Raw genomic sequence first — 22946 nt, forward strand, 5'->3', positions numbered from 1 at the left:
GCCCAACCCGGGAATATAACGCGTGATCTACATTCATAGAACCATAGAACTAAGTACTACGAGATCGATGATAAAGCAATTGTTCACTATGGAAATTTAATGAACTAATACGCTTTCCGAAGAAAGTACTTAAATTACTTTATTATTATTTTCGGAAATGCTTACTAGCCACGGAAAGTGTGTTTGGGAATCTTATTAAAATTTATAATACGTGAATTAAGTTGCGGGGGACCGATAAATGTAATCCTTTCTGTGAGTATCACGCAAAAAAGTATAAACGCCGATTAAGTCGAAACTTTATAAGGTCTTAATAGCCTTATATCTGTCTGGGCCTCCTTTCTCAGGGCAGAGGACAGTTATAGACGATAACCCATCACTTTGTTCCGATGCGAGTTTGTGTCCTTCATTGTTTTTATTATTACACGAAAGTGATAATTACTGAGACGGTAATCTCGGAGGCATGAAAACATACCAAAAATACTACCTAGGTACTAAGAATTTCATAATTGAAAAATCTAAACTAGCGAATTCGATCCGGGATCTTGTAATCTGTAGTTTGACATACTAACCAATAGACCAACGAGCCAGTCAAAACTTAAAAGTATTTAAGTAAATCTTAAGTACAGGTCCGATTTCGATTATAATCTTTCTACCTGGATAGGTGGCTTTGATAACTATCCGTCATTTTAAGCCAAGCGCGGAACTATTCCTTGTAATAACTAAGTAAGTAAGTAACTAAATATTTATCTTTCTTATCGTGTCCTTTATAATATGCCCTTACAGCTATCCTGTAATCTTTTAAATCAATATAAATATAAACCTATATGTTTATATAAGGCTTTTACAAAGGTTTAGGTACACGTGCTCGCTGAGTACAAAGATACCAATAAATGTCTTTGTTTTGTGGCACTCAATTAGGAATATCATGTATAAAATAAATAACACAATAAAATTTAATTAATTATTTATTATTCACAAAGTTTCAGTAAGTATAAGTAAATCAGTCAGTTCGTTTGATGAGAAGACGCATTTGGCACGTTGTTCACTAATTAATATGGCTCATTACAAAACTGCATTATAGCAACTACAATAAAATAGAGCTCTGTTTAGGTAAAAATGTAAAACTACATTTAAAGCTTTTGAATAGATACTCCTTTTTGACTTTAATTTCATATACACATGTACTACATTTTTTCTGATCTTAATTAAAGCACAGTCATTCAAGTTACATTCAATTTAGTCAAAATAATCATTTCGAAAAATAAGTCTTCCTCAACGCATTATTTATACAAAAACAATATTCTAAAACTTTATAAAATATATCTACAGATTATTTGTTATTTATGTACAATGAGGTTCATCATATTAACTCATCTAACACAGATTTATATTTAATTACTTACATTTCAACAAGATATGGCAAGAAAAATGAAACTAAAAGACCTTGATACAAGATCCCAACAATTTTGTACAACAATAATTTGTAAACCTACTTACATTTAAATAATATTTACAAAGTTTAAATGAGCCTAATTGATTTTATAGATTCATACATATTCCTCGGACGGTTTTGGTGTTCCATTTGGCAGTCTTAATGAGGAAGACATTCGGCCATTAACTGAGTCCGGCAGCTCAGCAATATCTTTAAAAACGCCAATCATACTTTCAAAATTAGGACCCCAATTTAGTAAATAATCCCAGCCGAGAGTAGCTGGTGCTGGTGAACCGTTTGCTTGTCTATAGAGAGCCGAACCTACGTGTGGAGCTAAGTCATCATCTGATGCAACCAACGTACTCAAAGATCCTCGAAATGAAGAATCAAAACTTTCATATGGGGGCGGTAAGATTGGCTTTTTGTTATTATTACCACTATTTACATTTGGCCTTCGTACATCATCTGTTTTATCAGCACTTATGCTGTTATTGTCATATTCTATTTCAGAACAAGTAAAGCTGTCATTTCCACTTTCGTCATCTGAGCCAGTAGAGCTCCTATTGTCTACTGGTTGTGAATGATGTCTATGTGACATGATATGGTGACCCACACCTCCACTGCGTGGTGCTTCACTAGAACTAGATACGGCATCAAGCGTTGATACTAGGCTTGAAGTCCGTTGCCTAGCATTCATTCTTTCTATTTCTTCTGCAGTAAGGCCAACTGCACCAGTGCCTACTGAGACAACTTGAGAGACTTGAGCCGTAGCGCTTGGAGTTTTTCTGCCAGCCGAAGAGCTTTGACCACTTAGTTGAGACATCACGGGGCTATTTAAGCTTCGTTCGCTATTGCTATGTAAGGCATCTTTGCCAACTCCTCCTGAACTTGAAGTGGTAGCCAATAACGCGCTTTGAAGTGGTTTTCCTGATATGTCATGAAGAGTAAGTATTCTTGGTTGCTGACTTAGTTCACTGCTTGGTGATAATCGTGCAAGAGGAGTAGTCTGATGTTGTCTAGGTTGTGGCGGTGGTTGTGAAGATTGTGAAAGTACTCTTGGTGGGTATCCACTAGGATGATGTGGAGAATGTCGGTGTTGTGGAGTTTGATGTTTATGATGATAACCTGTTATCGGTGGTGGTGTTGCTTTGTATTTGCGTATGCCAGCAGCTTCGCGGAATCCTTTATAATGGTAAACTATATCTATATCAGACGGTGCTATTGAACTTGCATTCTCAAGATCATAATGTTCAGGTATTTCGGAATTGATGTCAATTCCACTTGGATGATCATGAGTGTGATGCGACGTGTTTGTAGAAAGAGGTGGTGGTGGATGATGATCTTCTCGAAGTGCTGGGCTTTTGCCAACTACTTCACGTTCTATTATATCAGGACGCTGTGGCCTTGGGGCATCCAAATTCATTATCTCACGATCTTTATATTTTTTCGATAATAGTTCTGGTCCAACAATGTGGCCAACATTTCGCATAATATCTGCATTGTCAGACATATAACTATTGAGACTAGTTTCATTATTATGCATATTCCTGTTCATAAGACTATCATTTGTACCAGCTATAAGATTAGGTGCATTAAGCATAGCAGGGCCTCCATTTTGCTTAGTATGAACAATATTACTTTTACCCGCCGGTACACTCCCTTTTTCTTTTTTTTGTTTACGAAGACGAAATACTATGAATGAAGCAAATATGGCGACTATTAGGATTATAAAAAATACTATTACCAGTGTCAACCCTATACTTAGCGGATCTGGATTTTGTGCTAATCCTATGCCAAATGCATTGTGACATCCATTAAGAATCTTTCCTGTTCTGGTAACATCATTAAAAATACTACCGTTTCCAGTAAATGGTTGCACTTCATTATTTATTGTAAAGTTAGCCAGACAACCTTCAAACTTATTATAAGTTGATACCCAGTCAGCCTTAGTTCCTCCTAGTGAAATAGTAGTTAAGTATGGATCCAAAAAATCATGAACACCAGCAGCGTCTAGCTCTTCTCCTATATTTTTATTGTCTACAATTAATCTTATACTTCGTCCGTGAGATGATAGGGTAATATTGTGCCAATTTCCATCAGACACATCGTGCTGCTCAGTTTGGTTCATGCTAACAATACTATTTTGTTTTGAAGTATAACAAATTTTACCTCCCAATAATTCTATGAGAGTGTAGTATTTATCGGTAGCAGAGTAAAATAGCACACCATCTTTTCTGTGAGTTCTAAAGAAAAATGACAAATACTTTGCAGGCATATTTACTTTTACACCATTTTTCCCAGCGTTTTTACCATTTTTTCTTTCCCATATTGTATTACCTCCGTAAAATGTTTCAAGTAATTGCATTCTTCTATGCTTTTCTGATATTACATATGTTATAAAACCATTTTCACCAATTGAAATACTTTGCAGAGAATTCAAGCAGTCCGGCGAAATAAAATTACCATCACATTTACAATAGTGTGTTCTCCACGTATCAAAGCATTCTCCCATTCCACAGATATCTTCTTTGTAACAGGCTCCATTTTCTTTTCTTTCACAATTTGGTTCGACTCCGCGAGCTTGCAACGGTTTTGTTAAATTTAATACACGCCCATTTATGGTAATGCTGTGCATACATCCAACAAAGTCATCAGAATGAATTTGTCCAGGACGTTCTAAAACTGGATCAGCTTTGTGTAATCCACCAATAAGAAGAGGTTCATTATTGAAGTTCAAAGTTCTGTAAGAAAAAAAAATTAAAAGTTATTATAACGTGGTGATAGATTAGTAAACTTGGGCTCACTCTTCCAGTGAATCGAGTTCGATCGATAGCACGTAAAATCTCACTTTTCGGATTTATTAGTCGTTGTAGCAATTTCGTATCAATGGCTTTAACAGTAAATAAAAACATTGTGAGGAAATCTACACGCCTGAGAGTTCATCGTAATGTTGTCAATGGCGTATTAAGTCTGTTAATCCACAATTGGCTAGCGTGATGGATTACATTTATGGCCAAACCCTTTCTCATTCTGAAAGGAGACTTGTGCCCTGAAGTGGTCCAGTAATGGGTTCATAGTATTCAACAATAACTTCCTTCCGTTAATAAATAAGAAAGTAATTCTGCGTTACCCTTGCAAGTAAAAACACTATCATTCTTCTATATAAAGCAATGAGAAAGATTGTGTCCTGGGAAATATTATAAAGTTTCTGTATTTGTAACTCTTCTTTTGATGTTGGATCAAACTTCAAAAGTAACGGTGGCTATATTTCAATTGATTGAAAATAAGATTTCCGTCTAAAACACTGGTTTCGGAAAACCAAGCCAGAAGATAAAACGTTCGTGATCGGTCCGAATAGCCTTTTACTATACCATTAATAATATTACGGAACGTTCGTATATTATCAAAGTGTTTACTTACCCTGCTTGTCCAGTATCGTCATCATAACATGAATCATCGCCAGGTTCACATTCGGTACAAATATCACCGTGATCGGTACATGTAGCAATACTTAGTGATATTACTCTACCATTTCGTGTAGCTGTTAACTTGTACCATTTTCCATCAGCCAGATTTTTATCAGTGTTTATTAGAGCTACAGAAGTAATTGAAGTTCTAGCACCGCCAAACGAGAAAACTGGTTTCCCTCCTAGTATTTCTATCGCAATAAAGTCAGATCGACCACCAGTTTGAGCACCATAATTGTATAATAACAATGCATCTGATTTCGTTGTTGCAAATATAATTGTTATATCATTTGTTGAGGCATCTAGGGCAGGAAACTGTATATAAGATAATTCATTAAAACCAAACGTGGAACTTTCACAATGAATACCATAACGACCATTCGTACAGCTGCATCTATATCCAGGTTTAAGACTAATGCAAATTCCTCCATGCATACATGGGTTTGGTCTACAAGAATCCACGAGAGCCTCACATTGATTACCCCGATATCCAGGACGGCATAAGCAGAAGAAAGAGTTTCGATCAGTACTTTCTTTACAAGACCCGCCATTTTTACACGGATTGCTGCTACAAACATCATCTCTCTCCAATTCACAAGATTTGCCTTCGCGTCTTAGTGGGCAAGTGCAGATGTAATCATGCCCTTGCTTACGACATTGTCCTCCAAATTTACAAGGATTGGGGGAACAAGGATCTTGTCGTTTTTCACAATTACTTCCCATAAATCTGTCAGAGCAGTGGCAAACATAATCATGGCGTACTAAAGGAGAAGTGAGTATCAAAGTTGAACTTTCAGTAATTTTTGTCACATCCATTACTTTTATTTCATCTGTACATATTCCATCATTTTGGCATCTATGAGTAGAACAGGGATAATATGGAACAATGACTTGTCTCTTCAAAACTTTTCGTATTTCGGATTCTTTTGTTTTTAAATGCTTTTCACTTTTATCTTTTTTCAAAAAAGAATTGTGATCTTTAATTGCTAAAGTTAAATCTATATTTTCTTTTTCTTCATTTAAGCTGTATAAATATATGCTTTCCGTATTTTTTAAACCAATTTTTATTATTTCTAATAATATTCTATAATAATGTGTTAAAAAGTCAGATGCAGTCATATTCATTATTCTTATAGTTACGGATTGTTCCACTGTGTTATTATTAAAAGTAAAATATTCTACACTTATGGATGATATAACATCTTTATGAATTCCATCATTGCCCGATACAGAAAACGAATAACCTTGACCTGGCATCACAGTATTCGTATAGAGATCACAACCTTTTCTTATACTAAATAGAGATAGTGAGTTCTCAGATGTAGAGTCTTTAACAATTTTGCATTTATAGTCTCCGACTATATCAGGGTCATTAGGTTTAACATCGGCTATTTTTCCAGGAGGTATTTTATTATTGAATGCGTGTACTAAAACATGAGCTGATCTTGGACTGGGTGAATTATCATTTCTATCTAATATTCTTATCTTTATCGTATAATTAGAATGCATCACCGGTGTACCACTATCTTCAATTTGTATAGTAACATCTAAATATGGCGTGACTTCTCTGTCAATTTTTTTGGTAGTTAATAAAATACCCGTATGTTTTTGTACTTTTACATAGCTTTGATGTCTACCACCAATAATAGCATATGAAAATGGAGCTCCGTTCGGCGGCAAATCTGGATCTTTAGCGGAAAGCGTAGTTATACTTGTATTAGGTGGTTCGTTTTCATAAACAGAGCCATCAAAATTGTTAACATCAAAAACTGGACCGTTGTCATTTATATCAGTCAAAGTTATTTTAACTGTAGTTGTGCCTGTTTGTGGAGGTGTACCTGTATCAATTGCTCCTATTATTAATGAATAAGTTGGAATGGTTTCTCGGTCAAGATTTCGTGCTACTTCAATTTCACCATTTTGAGGATCAATTTTGAAATTTTGATTCGTGTTACCATCTATAATGGAGAAACTAAATTGATTATTTTGTGGTCGCACGTCTTTATCAATGGCTTTAACTTTAATGACTTCTTCGCCAATACTTGCTCCTTCTGAAATTGTGGATTCATAGTAATGCCTTAAAAATTCTGGAGGATCATTTCCGTCTTGAATTGATATAATAACTTGAGCTTCGTCAGTATCATTACCATGTATGCCACCTGAGTTTTTTGCCAATACTGTCAAGACAACCCTATTTTGAGTCTCTCTATCTAAATATCTGGCAACTCTTATAACACCCGTTTGTGAATTGATACCAAAACCCTTATCATTACTAGAACCAACAAAGTAATAGTATATTATTCCATCGTCACCGCTATCTTGATCAGTTGCTTGTATAACACCAACATGAGCTCCAACTTCAGCAGACTCAGAAACATCAAAGTGAAAAACTGGTTGAGTGAACTTTGGATAGTATTCGTTAGCCCCCGTGATATGAACAACGACTTCAGTGGTACTTCTCATTATTGAATCCGGATTTTCAGCTAGTATTTCTAAGTGATAAATTGTTTTATCTTCATAGTCGAATATTTCCTTGGAAAAAACTTTTCCTGTATTTTCATCTATGTAAAACATTGACGCCATTTCATTGTTTATACGATATTTAACAATTGAATTCTTAGGTGAGTCAATGTCAATAGCTTGTACTTTGAATATAAAACTATTAACCGGAGAATTTTCTGGTAAGTATGCAATATACTTTGATTGATTGAATAGCGGTGCATTATCATTAATATCTGTTAAAATTATAGTCACAGTTGCAGTAGCTTCTTTCGGTTTGAAGCCTAGATCTTTCGCAGTTATATTTAACCGATATTCTTGAATTTCATCGTAGTCCAGTGGGCGTGATATACTGATTGTACCAGATATAGAATCTACTTGAAACTCTTTATCTTCATTTCCAGAACTTATGGTATATCTTACAATACCATTAGGGCCTTCGTCTTCATCATTAGCGTTTAAAGAAAGAATAGATGAGCCCACTGGTTCATTTTCTGGTACTATAACTTGATAACTCAGGGCGGTAAATCTAGGGCTATAAATATTTTCTCCTGTAACCACAAATGTTATTCTTGTTTCGTCCATTTGCGGTGGAACACCACGATCAACTGCTTTAACTTTTAATTCATAGTATTGTCCTGTATAATAAAATTGTTTGCTTACAATAATCCAACCTGAGACTTTATCAATGGTAAAGTACGTCGTCCCATTACCTCCAGAAACCATGTATTCTATCTGAGCATTTATACCAAAGTCAAAAGCATCCTCAGCGATGACTTTTATAATTTTTTCTCCAATTGTAGCATCATGTGGAACCGGAACTAAATTTTCGTGACCTTTAAATATTGGTTTGTTGTTATTAGCATCTACAACGTTTATTGTAACCAAACATTCTGATGACATTGGCGGTTTACCATTATCGGTTGCTACAACAATAACAGAATATGTATTTTCTGGAGATGTGTTAACTGATGTTCTTTTATAATTCATTTTAAACTTGCTTAATATTTCACCTGTAGCAGGATCAATAGTGAACAGATCGGATGTTTGTTGTAAAGAATATGAAATTATAGAATTTGGTCCTTGTTTATCCTTATCTGTAGCTATGACTTGTCCGACAAAACTATTTTTATTCTGCAATTCGGGAAAGTTAAAACTGTAATATGAATATTCAAATTCAGGAGCGTTGTCGTTTTGATCTTGTATAGTAATTGTCAATGGAGTTTCTGATCGCCAGGCACCATCAATTGCTGCTACCTTTAAAACATATTCATCTTGCAATTCTCGATCCAGTGATCGAGCGACTGTAACATTTCCACTTATAGGATCTATTATAAATTTTTCACCAGGATTGTCAACAAAACTATATGAGGCGTTAGCGTTTGCACCTATATCTAAGTCAGAACTAGTTACTCTTATAACAAATGATCCAATTTCCGCATTTTCGGTTACATTTACGCTAAATAGGCGAGTAAATCTGGGAGGGTTATCGTTTTTATCTAAAACAGATACAAGGACTGTCGAAGTTCCTATTAGTTGTGGTATACCATGATCAACAGCTTCTACTAATATTTCATAAAAAGGAATTGATTCCCTATCTAAAGCAATATTGGTGTAAATTTCTCCACTTTCAGAATCGATTACAAATGTTTCATCATAATCGTTGATAAGTCTAAAATCAATTCTTCCATTTTCATTAGAGTCGTCATCATGAGCTTCAATTTTTATTACCATTTGTGGTGGAGACTCCTCTTCTGACACTGTTGCATTATACAAAGCATTTTCAATTACTGGTGCATTGTCATTTGCGTCGGTTACTTTAATTTCGATTTCAATAAAAGATTTTAGGGGTGGATTATCAGAATCCTTAACTTCAAACCAAACTTCATAAAGGGGCATAGTTTCATAATCCAAACCTTTGCCAGTTATAAAAATTTCACCAGTCATTGGTTCTACCCTCAATGCATCACCAACATTACCCCCTGCTACGGAATATTGTAATAATCTAATTGGTCCATTCTTTGGCGAAGTTGCAGATAATCTAGTAACAATAACTCCTTCAGGCGTATCTTCCGAAAAGGTAAATGTAAGTTTATTATTAACTGTAAATTTTGGAAAGTTTTTTCCTGATTTAGGTATAAGTATCAATTCAGCAGAACTTTGTCTCGGAATTTTTCCGCCATCAGTTGCTAATATAATGAGATTAAATATAGATTTTTGCTTGTCTTTATATTTCACCAAATTTTCTTTTGCCTTTATAACTCCAGAATCTCTATTTACAGTAAAAAGATTTGAATGTTCACCTTTTAAATCATAAAAAATTTTCTTATTCAGTCCGACGTCATTATCAGTTGCTTTCACTCCAAAAATAAAATCTTCTGGAACAGTACGCTCGGAAATATAGACTTCATATACGGTTTGTGCAAACGTTGGCGTGTTATCATTTTCGTCTTCTACTATTATAGTAAGATTTGCAGTAACAGTGCGTGGATCTGTAGTCGAGGAATCTTGAGCCATAATAATTAAATAATATCTATCCCATTCTTCTCTATCCAAAGTAGCATTAGTTAAAATTATACCTGTAACAGAATCTATTTGAAAACGCTCTGCTTTGTCTCCAAGAAGACTGTACTTTATTTTTGCATTATTTCCGATATCTTTATCTATTGCTTTGGGATGCAATATAAATGTTTCCAGTGGTAAGTTTTCCTTAACAATCGTTTTATAACTTTGTCGTTGGAAATCCGGACTGTTGTCATTAACATCTTGAACTATAATTTTTACGGTTCCAGATCCCGTCAATGGCGGAGAACCTTTAAAACAATATAGATATGGTTAAAAAAGTTTAACAAGTTAATATATACTTAGAACATGAAGTGAATATGGGAAGCAACCACTGGATTTATCCTTTGGTAGTTACATCAATTAGCTGCAATTAATGATTATGATGATCCAATGAAAACATTACTTGTACAAGGAATAAACACTAACATTTTCATGTTCTAAGTTATGGGCGTTTTAATCAATTAAATTATCACTTGCTTCGAAGTGAAAGAAAACATCGTGAGGAAACCTCAGAGTTCTCTATGATATTTTCAAAGGTGTGCGGAGACCAACCAATCTGCACTGGGCCAGCTTTGTAGACAACGGCCTTAACCCCGAAAAATTTTCGAACCCCATTGTGGAGGAAGACCCATGCCCTGTAGTGGGAAGGTAATGGGTTAATGCGATGATATGTTGGTGATGTTTCATCCATAACAATGTTTAGATGAATTTTGTTACAAATTATATATGTTGGACCCCTGTCCCTAGACAAACTTTAATGGCAAACTATGGTTTCCCAAACAGAAAATATTGAACTTTTAGTCATTAAAACGAATTTTGCCAATAATAAGTATACTTCTAATAATAAGTAGGCTTCTATGGAAACAATAATTGTTATAATATAAATTAATATATATCTTTACCTGTATCCATGGCAACAAGCGAGAGCGTATATTCATCTTGAGCTTCACGATCTAATGTCCTTAACAAAGAAATTTGACCAGACGAAGCATTAATTTTAAAAAGATCTGCATCACCTTCTTTGATAAAATACCGGACTTGGTTGTTGAATGGAGGCGAGTCTGCATCATAGGCGTGCACTGTTAATATGTATCCACCATTAGGGGGAATTACATTTTCCATAACGTATGCAAGGTATGGTGAGTCCAAGAAAGTTGGAGGATTATCATTTATATCTTGAATTGAAATCGATAGTTCAGCTGTATCAAATCTGACGTCATCTTTAGCACAATCTTCTGCTCTTACTGATAATATGTAACGAGACTTTCTTTCAAAATTAAGATTTTTTGCAACTCTAACAATTCCAGTATCTTCGCTTATACTAAAGTCTCGATTTTCATCTCCAGATGCTATTGAATATCTTACTCTTCCATTAGCACTCTCATCAACATCTGTTGCAGAAACCTAAAAAAATATATCAAATATATTGATTAATTTTTTTTACTAAAATATGCAGAAGTAAAACCTTGAAATGTTGATGATAACTTTAATAATTTTTATTGGGTGATTTTAGTTATTCGGAAAGTATAGGGAGGTCAGATAAAAAGGATCACTTCAAAGCAACATTGTTCTTCTTCATTACAATAGCAGAATTCACTTCTACTGGTCTACCTTAGTAACCATTAACATCCTAACCATTGCCATTGTCTTGATACAATTACGATTTTTTTTTTTTGGAACGAGAGCGAAAGAGTGACTTATGGAATATTAAATATTTAAACCAGCTACAGAATACTTACTTGTAGTACGCTAGCACCTATGCTAGCATTCTCAGGAACAGAAGCGCTGTATTGCTTTGGGTCGAAAACAGGACTATTATCGTTTTCATCTAATATTTTGATATGTATTTTAGTTTTCGTCATATTCGGAGGATCACCTCTATCCTTTGCAGTTAAAAATATAGTAAAATTTGATTTCTGTTCTCTATCCAATTTTCCAGTTGCTCGTAGGATCCCATCAACATTGCCCAAAGTAAAGTAACCATTACTTTCTGGATTTGGTGACATAAAATACTCAACATATCCATTCCGACCTTCATCTTTATCAATAGCTTTTACAGTCATTACGACAGTGTTGAGAGGAATATTTTCAAAAATTGCAGTCGTATTAGTAGAAACAAACTCAGGAGACATGTCATTAACATCTTTTAATTGAATTGTAACCTGGAATTTAAAGAAAGTATTTTTATAAAATATTCATTCCTGTAAAGATGTGACAAAACAGTAAATAACCTCAGCGTACCAAAATCAATACCTTGCCGTAACTTGTATGATGTTGTGAAAAGTGACACTAGTATGTGAAAGTAAACACAATCGACAAACTAAAGAACTAAAAATATTATGGTTTCCAAGATTAGGGAACAAATTTTGTGAAGTCAATTTGACTTTTACCTGTACAGTGGCCGATAATTGTGGTTCAGGTGGCTTAGCCAAATCTCTGGCTGTGACAATTAAATTATAAATCTGTAACGTTTCTCTGTCCAGTATTTTTGCAGTCATAATTGTCCCGTTTGCACTCATTATCAAATCTTTGCTTTCGTCTCCAGATGTTATGCTGTACGTTAATTTGCCGTTAAGTCCTGTAAGAGAAATTAAAAGTTTGACGTTTTTGCGTTTTTTATAAGATCATAGTTATCAACATCGAAAACGTCCCTCTTTTTCCCAATTTTTTTTTTATTGTGATGCTAATCCGTATCTCCATCAACTGATTTAAAAATTTACTTTTATTTAAAAAAAAAATACTATTCCGTTGTTCTCATTCAGTTTTTATGAGGATCTAATAAAAACCTTTAGTGTTAAAGGACCGAACTCCCCGGCGGCAATAATGTCATTGGTTTTTGTATTGAAATTGCCTTTATGTTCAATGTATCCTTTTTGTGCTAGATTAGGTTTATCATAAATTTTAGGTATTTTGTTATAAATACCTGAATCCATGTCAGTGGCGCTAACAGTGACAACTGAAGATCCGATAGGAACATCTTCTAAAATCTCGTTAGAGAAACTCATAGGATCGAAAATTGGTGCGTTGTCATTCAGATCAATGACATTGATATACACTGTAACAGTTCCGGACAAAGACGGATGCCCGTTGTCTTGTGCTTGGGCCACCAGTATGTAGTGTTGCGTCTGAAAAGTGAAAATAATTTCTATTAACATTTAATTATTATTTCGTTCGTTTGTTCGTTTCGCGCTTGTAATACGAGTACTTCATAATCAATAACTTTGAGTCTGCTTTCAGTTTTACGTCAAGCCGGTGCCAATTTATGAATAATTAATGTAGCCTAACGTTTTCATTGAGGACGAAAAAAGCAATTTCTAAATAAGCAACGTTTAATCTAAGAAGATTCCTAGGCATAAATCAACAATAGTTATCACCGAAGACTTCGCCTAAATAATCAGGCGATTCTTAGGTTTACTGAAAACGGGCATAAGTATAAGATTTGCGGTGATTCACAGATTCTCTACTACTGATTTCAATTTAACAAAAGTGCCGCCAAAAGTACTAGCTATAGAACGAAGAACGAATTTAAGCTTTAAAACGAGAAGGGTGAAATAATTTTTTATCCTTACGCTCAACTGTTACGATACTTGTAATCGAAAATAAGATTGTCTTGATAAGATTGTTTTGATTGACCTATCTCTTACTAAGTGTAGCTTGAGGAATTACAAATAGAGGTGGCATAACGTCAGAACTGTGTTTTGTTATTATATATATATATATACCACGTTTTTTGTCAGGCCATAGAAGAGAATGTGTTTACTTCTAGGAACCGTTTGCCACCACTCAGCATTTTACCTCGTAAGTATAATTTACATTTCTGTTGTACATTACCTTCATTTATTTTTCTCGCGAGTGTTAAATTAATATTAAATGGGTTTCTACATTGTACCATTAGGTATTTTTGGAGTGCAAATTATAAAAGCAATATTTAAGGAATCGGCCCTGGCATTCAGATTTTCCATATAATAGGTCAGCAAAGCTTCCCAACTATGACAAGCTCCTCCGTTCTCGGATCGTGAAGCGAGATGGCGATTTAAAAAAACAGGCAGCGGTCTCGGAATCCGGCTCTTGAATGTTTTGCCGACGGTCGCTTTGTCAGACATTGTTCGGACCTTAATTTCGATGGCGGATCGAGTGGGCAAATGCCGAATATGATGCGCGACGCGAAAAAACTGTACCGGGATGAAATTAGCAGCTCTCTAGTGGGGTACGAGGAAATGGCGGGCGGTCGAGAAAACGAATGTACAGCGAATTGTTGTTTTTACTAATTAGCGGACCGGTTGTCTTGATGAGAAATGGTTTAGCGTTTGGATACTCGGTAGTTTTCACCATTTATCATAGAGGAACTATGGTAGAGATGTGCAATTATTTTAAGCTAATTAACTTAAAAATGGCGTATGTTATTGTAATCGCTAAAAAATCTATTACTTTTCGCAAAAAACTGATAAACAAAATGAAGATTTTTTTTTTTTTAGTTAGTTTAATAATAGAACCTCTTTTTGTTTATTTTAAGACTTTTTAGGGACTGAATAAAAAAATAATTATGAAAGATTATAGGTTTAACGGTTCATGTCGTCAGTGCTTTATGGGTTTAATATTGAAATAAAAGTATTTTCTTAACAACGAAGTTTAGCGATGTTTACCACGCTCTAAGTCCCGGGCAGAGTGGTTTGCATGAATAGCGGGATCAAATAATACCTCACATAGACCTACTAATAACAGGATACCGTAGCGTATATACTATATTGTATTCTGTAGTAATGAAGTAATACTCATGTTTTAGACTTAAAAAGTAAGTTAAATGTATATTTGCATACTTTGAGCCCAAACAACACTTATAATGAATAAATAAAATAAATACGAGTAAATATATAATCACAATACACCCATCGCCATCTAGCCCCAAAGTAAGCGTAGCTTATGTTATGGGTACTAAGGTAACTGGAAAAAAATGCAGAAAAATCTCCTTTCAAACTGATGTGGACAGACAAAATGTGGATATTTTCAGATGTTTAGCCTGTTCTAGACGTTTATAGGTTCAAGATTCAGGAGTAAAGGAATAGAACTTAGTAGGATTACACATTATTATATTGTGAAATGACCTTAATTTCATGGGAAATATTAAATAATAAGGTTTTCAGTATATAATTGACGCCAATGTCTTGGGCTGCGCGCACACGCGTCAATATTATTTACAATATGCATATTGTCAATAATATTGACCGTTTGAGAATTGAAGTATCAGTAAAAAATAGAATGTCTATATGATAGAAGTTTCATAGACATTCGAACTTTGGACACCACGGTAAAAATCTTAGTACTATATTGACTGGATGATTTATGAGTATAAAAAAGTAACAACATGTAGGTAAGTACTCGCCTATCTTACTTTATTGCGTACTTGCCATGTACTTCATAGATATTGCATCTTATGATAAATATCGTAGCAAAAACAAGTTGGATACTTTGTGTCCTCTTGACGCCTTTACTGTATCTACTTTTTGTCTATACCGTAGGTGGCTCTATTTTATGGTAGAGGGCCGATTTACAGACGGATCAAGCCGTTTTTTAATTAGGTTATTGTCCCTAAAGAAAATCGTCGACATCTAATCAAAATATAACAAATATTTGTAACAAGTAATTTTATGTTTGTTGTTTGAATCAATTAACTATTTTATTTACTTTCCAGTGCCACTCTAATGAGAATTAAAAATCATAAAGGCTTTCTTAAAGGTATGCTTATTCATAGATGTGAATTGCTTTCTTTGTTGTGTTGAATAACCGTAGAGCTTATATATTGTTACCCTAAAATCTAAGCTACAAAATATCATAAAAGCTAGGGTAGGTAGATTTTTTGTTATTTTGTACGGTACCAACCAAGTTCAGCGACACTATAATAGCTTTTTTAACATTTCACTTTTTAATAGATGAACCGACCTTCATATCGAGTAGTATATAAAAAGCAAGCTCTTACGCAGCGGTCGTTTTACCGGGCTTGTATTAAAAACCCGCTCAAGGGCATCATCGCCCTTGGTCGCTGAATTGCACATCTTACCTACAACATGCAATATTTTACACGGTTCGTAATAAATTTTACTTATCCGTATCTTATTTTTATGCCCAAAAGGCATTCAGGTAAGTGACTCAAAATGTTTTATAAGAGCGGTAAATTTGATGTCCTTAACATCTTTGTAAATTAGTATAATCTGTTTTGTTGTTACAAATTACAGTTAACTTTTCATAGTTTGATACTATAAATAACTGTGCAAGTGTACAGTGAAGTTGCAAGTGTTATAAAAGGGGAAGACACTACTAACACAGATGCGTATGGCATATCCACCAGCTTACCGTCAGCATGAGATCTGCGTTTGTCGTGTTTCATAGGTACAAACAAGGGTGTTTTATAGTATCCATTTGTATTAATACTTAATTAAAATAAATGGATAACATGTAACAAGTATGAATTTGACATATGATATACCTACGTGATATATTCAATCCTAAACAACACTATCAAATATGTTTGTCAGCTAAAATAATCGTTATATAAATATACAACATATTATTATATATATTGTTTTCTTCGAGAGGATGTTATCAGTTCACTAAAATACACTAAGAGCAAAACTGTCATTTTCAAAATTGAGGCCGTAAGAATCATATAAAGAATATCTCTTATCAATGATTTCTGAGTAAACATAATTATAATAGACGAGTATTTTTTTGTGTCCCTTTAACAAAATAAAATAAGCATAGCAAACGATCACGCAACTTATCAAGATCCCTGAAATAGCAGAAATATTTAACGATCATGTTTTTGATCGAATTCACAGTTTGGTATAGGTATCTCAATAAAAATAGCAAGTTAATTATTCTTTAGAAGTTTGTAATGAACTCTCAAATGGAGGTTCACTACATTTTTTATAAACATCGAAAGCAAATATTTGTGTTCAAATCCAAACAACTTTTGGTGGGTAGGTACCTACGTAACTTCGTCGTGCAATAGAACCACTTGAACGGTCAACGCCCCTTTAGATCTATGCTAAGATAATTGTATCAACCGAGTACAAGTACACGAAGTGCCATCAACTGGCCCATGGTTCTCCGAAGGCACCAAAGAACAATTAGCTTGTAACTTTAATCAGCGATTATTAATTACGGTAAAGAAAAGTACATCTTTTGTAACGGCGACGCAAAACAATCGGTTCTGTAGTTTTTAAACTTTATATTTATATTAATTAAAAAAAATCTAACAGTTACTTAATTAACGCAATTCCAATTTTTTTTTTATTTGTATATTTATATAATTTACCCCATGACATACTGCTTACTGCCGACGGCCTAATTGACGGCCGAATGGCGCAGTGGGCAGCGACTCTGCTTTCTGAGTCCAAGGCCGTGGGTTCGATTCCCACAACTGGAAACTGGAAATGTTTGTGTGATGAACATGATAGTTCTTCAGTGGCTGGGTCTTTATGTGTATATTATAAATTTGTATGTATATTATTCCTAAAAATATTCAACAGTCATCTTAGTACCCAAACACAGGCTACGCTTACTATGGGGCTAGATGGGTGTGTGCATTGGCGTAGCATAATTATTTATATATTTTTTTAATTATAGATGTATATTACTAGACCAGTAATAATACACACAGATATCAAGTCTAGTGAAGTTTAAAGTTATTATTTATGGTCTAGAGCAACCAGGTAATTTTAAATTTAATGGACAATATGGGAAACAAATGCTTAAAGCCTTATATGAACAAATACAAATGATTCGTACACTGGTCAATGCCCTGACATGAATTTTGTGGCGGAAAATTCATAACCTCTAGGCGCACCATAATAACGTTAGATGCACGTTTCTCCCGCGAAAAGTGGCACGAGAAGATTCCTGAACAAAGGGTATACATTCTGATTTGATCATCAAACATTCAAGTACGTTAAAAGAAAACACGACGGTAAGTTTGTTAAAGTATATGTTTTATGCTAACCTTTTCCAATTAATTATTGATCAACTAACATAACTACATGCGGTTTAACTTATCTGATTGGATTTTTAATGCTCCATCCAGTAGGTGTAGAAAAAGTTAAACGTTTTGTATAGCAGTAGTATTATGTTTTTCCTAAAGCCATGAGAAAAAGGCCTCTGCTAGCAGTTTTATGTTTCAATTAACATTTTCGCTATTTTTAGATCTGATAACAACTCGCTGACTGAAGTGTTTAATTACAGAGAACTGGCATCAATAAAAAACGAGTACCAGATACGATACCATTAAATGTTAAAAATAATTAATCGATCTTAGTGAACACAATAAGATTTACAATAATGTGTTGAAATTTTAAGATTTGAACAAGAATACTAATATAATTATTCAAGCAGTGGGTACGCTGTAATAGGTGCTTTTGTCTTTAGAGCGTTTTAATTAGAAGAGTTTTACTGTATATGTTTTCTATATATCTACAAGATTTTTACAAAAAAAACTATGCGGACTATGCCATGATAAATATCCCTAAAACCTGAGCTATTTGATTTATGAATACATTAACTGGATGGAGTCTTTTTGTTTAGTTTTTGTATGGTGGTTACATATTTATTATTTATTTTGAATGAATTTCTGTAATAGGTATCTGATAGCTGCAGGTATTTGTATCTTAAAGATACTTTCAGATGTTAAGACATGACTTTATTTCATTTACGGCCTCTTACGGAATACCTATTTCTTCCCACTCATAGTTCTTTTATTATCTATAGGGTTTTCACCGTAATGCTTATTTCTTGTAAGTGTATTCCTAAAAAAATACATACATATATTTTAAATTTTTACGAAGTTGTATGTAAATTCAGAATATAACGCTTTGAATGTGATATCAAAGAACAGTGATATCTAGAAAAAAAATGTAGAGGAAAACATCTAAAGCAAACCACCATTCCTAACCTGGCCCCGAAGCAACCATTGACTCTGAGTTTTATATACAATACAAACAAACAAAAGAAGTTGAATTTCTCGTTTCTACATATGGATACACGCATGTAGTTAAACGCATTCAGTTTTAGTTTCGACAAGTATTTAGGTAAGTGAAGCTTGCTCAGAGCATATTTCCAAACATTTTATAAGTACAGCTTGTGGGTTTCATATACGCAGAGGGCCTATAACGACCTACGTATACAGTACAATAGTGGCTTCAGAGTATTGATGGGGCTGCCGCGCTTCTGGGGTGCGTCAAAAATGTTTGCGGAGAATCACGTTGATTACTTTTACGCAATCATGAAAAAAATATCTGCACCAACAATGAGCAGGATGCTTGGAAGCTCCAACAGTATTTTGAAAGCATTAAGCAATAAATGGGATAATCCATTTATGGAGAACTGCGTTGGTACACACCAAGTGCTCAAGAGGTTACTTAGTTTAATTAGGAGATCTTTGGCCAATTTTAAGTAGTAAAATTGTTCATTATATGATTGTTATTAACAATAAATGGTTTTATAATCTTGCAGCGATGACAAGCTTTGGAATTTTATCCGAAATAACATTATTATTATTATTTAATATTCCCGTATTAACCGGCACGTTAATTTATATTAAAGTGTGTTATAAAGTGACTTGTTCTTACTTATTCTAGAAACTACATACAGTCATAATTATAAAAGTTTTATAAACTATAAAAATATTCCGTTACTGTAGAGCCATATAATCTATTATATTAATAAATCTAGCTATACTAGCGCCTGACGTTAACCAATAAATAAACCTTAGTAGGTACTTATTGATCCGTTGTGCCCGTAACTTAGTGAGTTACGAAACTTGATCTGGCTTTTAGAGAGATTCGATATACCTATTTGAGGCATTTTACTTAAACAATACTTTGCTAAGCTCGGTAAAGTATAGTTTAAGAAACAGTGTACATTAAGATACAATTCTAATAGTAGAGTTGTATCTAAATGTAAATATAACTGCCCGTGAAAGAGGGAAAACTAACAAACTCCCATTCGCATTTATACCTAATAATATATACTTACCTACTACTTTTTTGAGATATAAGCACCATATGGTGCGAAGAAATAGCTTAATACATAAATCAGGGGATAGCAAAACAAAAAATACGTCAACCGCTTGCTCTATTAAAATAAAAACAATCGAAAAAACGCAGCGTTGTTTTTAGGAAATAATTAGCTTATTACATCGTCAAAATCAAAATATTGAAATGACGTGATGTCACTAGCTCTCTTATCAGAGGTAAATCAATACTCCTAGGATAAACTCAAAATTTAGTATCATAACGCATGACGATTAGCAAAAGGGCCCCTCATTATACAAATTACTTTGTCGAGAGCGCGACAATAATTGGCTATTATTTTACCCCTCAGAATATTTATACGAATGATTTTAATCACTTAACCTTTTCTCGTGTTTTTATTTGTGTGTACAGATGGAATACGCACATCGTAAAGTATACTACAGCAACAAGGGTACAACTTTATTTTTATGTTCTGGTTGAAACTCTACATTGAGTAGCTTTTTATACCTAGTACCTATGTTGTACCTATTGTTGAATATATTCTTATAATCTTAATCTTATTGATTGGGGTTTCAGTTAACTAGAGTAATAGTTTATAGTATAATGAGCGGTAATATATTCTGCGCTATTTTTATGACACAGTTTTTAATTCATTTTACTCATGTATACTGGTAGTTTGCTATTATCAAATGTTAGTTATAACAATCGGCAGCGACGGGTTCGTCAATTTCCTAATTCCAGGCTGGTTTTGACCGCGGCGGGAATCGAACTCAGGACCTCCAGGTCCGTACATGAATATTAAAAAAACTAGGCAGTAACAAAATATCAGCCATTTCTATTGAACGTGTTTTGTTATCAGCAACAAAATCGGTAATTTCACACTTCGTAAAAAAAAAGTAAAAGTTACTCGTATAATATGTTTTGTTGTTTTTTTTATAATAAGTTCAGTAATACATTCAAAATGTCCTTACCTCCTCATAGTCGAGTCTTGCTGTCAATGTGAAGATGCCAGTCTGCGGGTTGAGTGTGAAGACGTCGTTAGCCCAATCCGATATGACAGTATAGGTGAGCTGAGCGTTAGGTCCGGAGTCGAGGTCAATGGCCGCCACGGTTCCTACTACGGAACCTCTTGCCGCGTTCTCTGGTATGTCAAAGGAGTAGGCACTCTCTTTGAAGATCGGTGGGTTGTCGTTTGTATCGGTAACCTTGAAAAATATTTGAAAAATTAACAGTCATGACATAAAATTATAAATGGCCTTAGAACTTGTCCAGATAAGGCGTTTAACACGGGAATCGAGTCACGTGTTACAAATTTTTGCGAACTACGAATACGATACGGTGCATACATTCCGTCTACATCGCCAAAGAACGCCATCTAGGGACCAGAGATGGCACTCTTTAGACGCCATACAATTCGTAGTTAACTTTTTCGCGATCGAATAAATAAAAAATCTCGCACTCAGCAGGTTACGAGTTGTGCTGTCCCATGAAAGTTACTAGGCGTCATTGCTACATCCTGCACACAGCTGATAGTTAATAAAATTACTTTAATCGTTACTTTTCATACCAAAAACCACAACCGTTTAAACTGAATCAGCCTTTAAAATCGAGCAAAAACCGCGCTATTTATTCATTATAAGAATTAAAACGTCACTGCCGAAAAACTATTCTGCACAAGCTGTTTACAATCAATCAAGAGTATGAGATCATTGATACAAAATTCCGTAGATTCAAGTTTGCATGGTGCGGTTCGAAAGGGTTGGGGGTAAACAACTTCGTGAAACAAAAACCATAAATAAATTAGTCTGATCTATTATCCCACTACAAAAGCGTCTTGATTTCATTAGTAATTATAATAAATGTTTTAATTTTTGTGCGTTACCACATGTCATATAAGATAATTTCAAACCTAATATAGTGACAAAATGACTTTCAAACGTCTCTGTAATAGTAGTCCCGAATGAGATTCAACTATTTCTTTACACTTTAGATTCTATAGACTTATATTTTCCGTTGTATGTATGAGATGTTAAATTTATCTGACACTACTTATGGCATTCCCACGCAGCTGTATTGGAATGTTTTGACTTTATTTCTTTCATATCGAAGGCTATAATTGGAGTAGGGTGTCAAACCTCTTACGAGAAAAAGCACCAAGTTAGCGCTGCAAGGCTAAACAGTTAAGTAAATTTGAAATACCTCGACGAACAACGTTTGCAAACAAGGCTTTGTGACAAATTAGATAGAAACAACGGCAGTAATGATTTAAGTTATTTTTAAATTAAGTATGACAAAATATAAGTTACCAGTTATCCCTACATAATATATTGTGCCTTTGATTTTAACCCATTTTTTTACAAATTCGCGTTAGAGGTAACTTATATTTTTTTCTTTTAGTCAAATTATACTTAATCGTTGACAGAGAATAACTATGTATATAAATATGATTAAGAATAAGAATAACATATCACTTAAGCAGAAAATGATTTCATAGATTTAATAATAATTTATATTATGTTCTGTAACTAACCTGAATAACGAATGTAGCATCTGTAAACTGCATTCCATCGTTGGCTCGTATTACCACCTGGTATTCTGATATCGTTTCCCGGTCAAGTGGTTCTTTCAATGTTAACTGTCCGCTTTGTCCATTTAACACAAAGGGCGTCGCTTCCTCTGTCTCTATGCTGTAGGTTATCGTTCCTATAGTATCAGGATCCTCTGCAGTAATCGTGGCGATGAGCTGACCTGGCGCTAAATCTTCTGATGCAAAATACGCCGTCGGAATATTTTTGAATTCAGGCGGACTGTCGTTTTTGTCGAGAATCACGACTTCGACCTGCAAGAAAATAAAGCCTGTGAAACTTGCGATATAAGTAAAGATTACATTTCAGCAAATATAATTATTTGTCAAACAAGTTTTCAAGAGCAAAACAAAGGAAACTATTGCAACAGTAACGT

The 22946-nt window shown here is 34.2% G+C and overlaps 1 protein-coding gene across 1 annotated transcript; it reads right to left on the reverse strand.

Annotated features, from left to right (window-relative positions):
- Positions 1-1540: 1540 nt before the first annotated feature.
- LOC120627683 (cadherin-related tumor suppressor-like) lies at positions 1541-22691 on the reverse strand. The gene is made up of 8 exons (XM_039895708.1): positions 22516-22691; positions 20957-21190; positions 12887-13088; positions 12354-12541; positions 11703-12125; positions 10866-11367; positions 4853-10211; positions 1541-4173 (listed from the first exon to the last, which is right to left on the reverse strand). The coding sequence occupies exons 1-8, from the start codon at positions 22546-22548 to the stop codon at positions 1548-1550; spliced, it is 9567 nt and encodes a 3188-aa protein (XP_039751642.1). The 5' UTR covers positions 22549-22691; the 3' UTR covers positions 1541-1547.
- Positions 22692-22946: the final 255 nt, after the last annotated feature.

Source organism: Pararge aegeria, chromosome 11 (assembly GCF_905163445.1).
Source record: "Pararge aegeria chromosome 11, ilParAegt1.1, whole genome shotgun sequence".
Lineage (NCBI taxonomy): Eukaryota > Metazoa > Arthropoda > Insecta > Lepidoptera > Nymphalidae > Pararge > Pararge aegeria.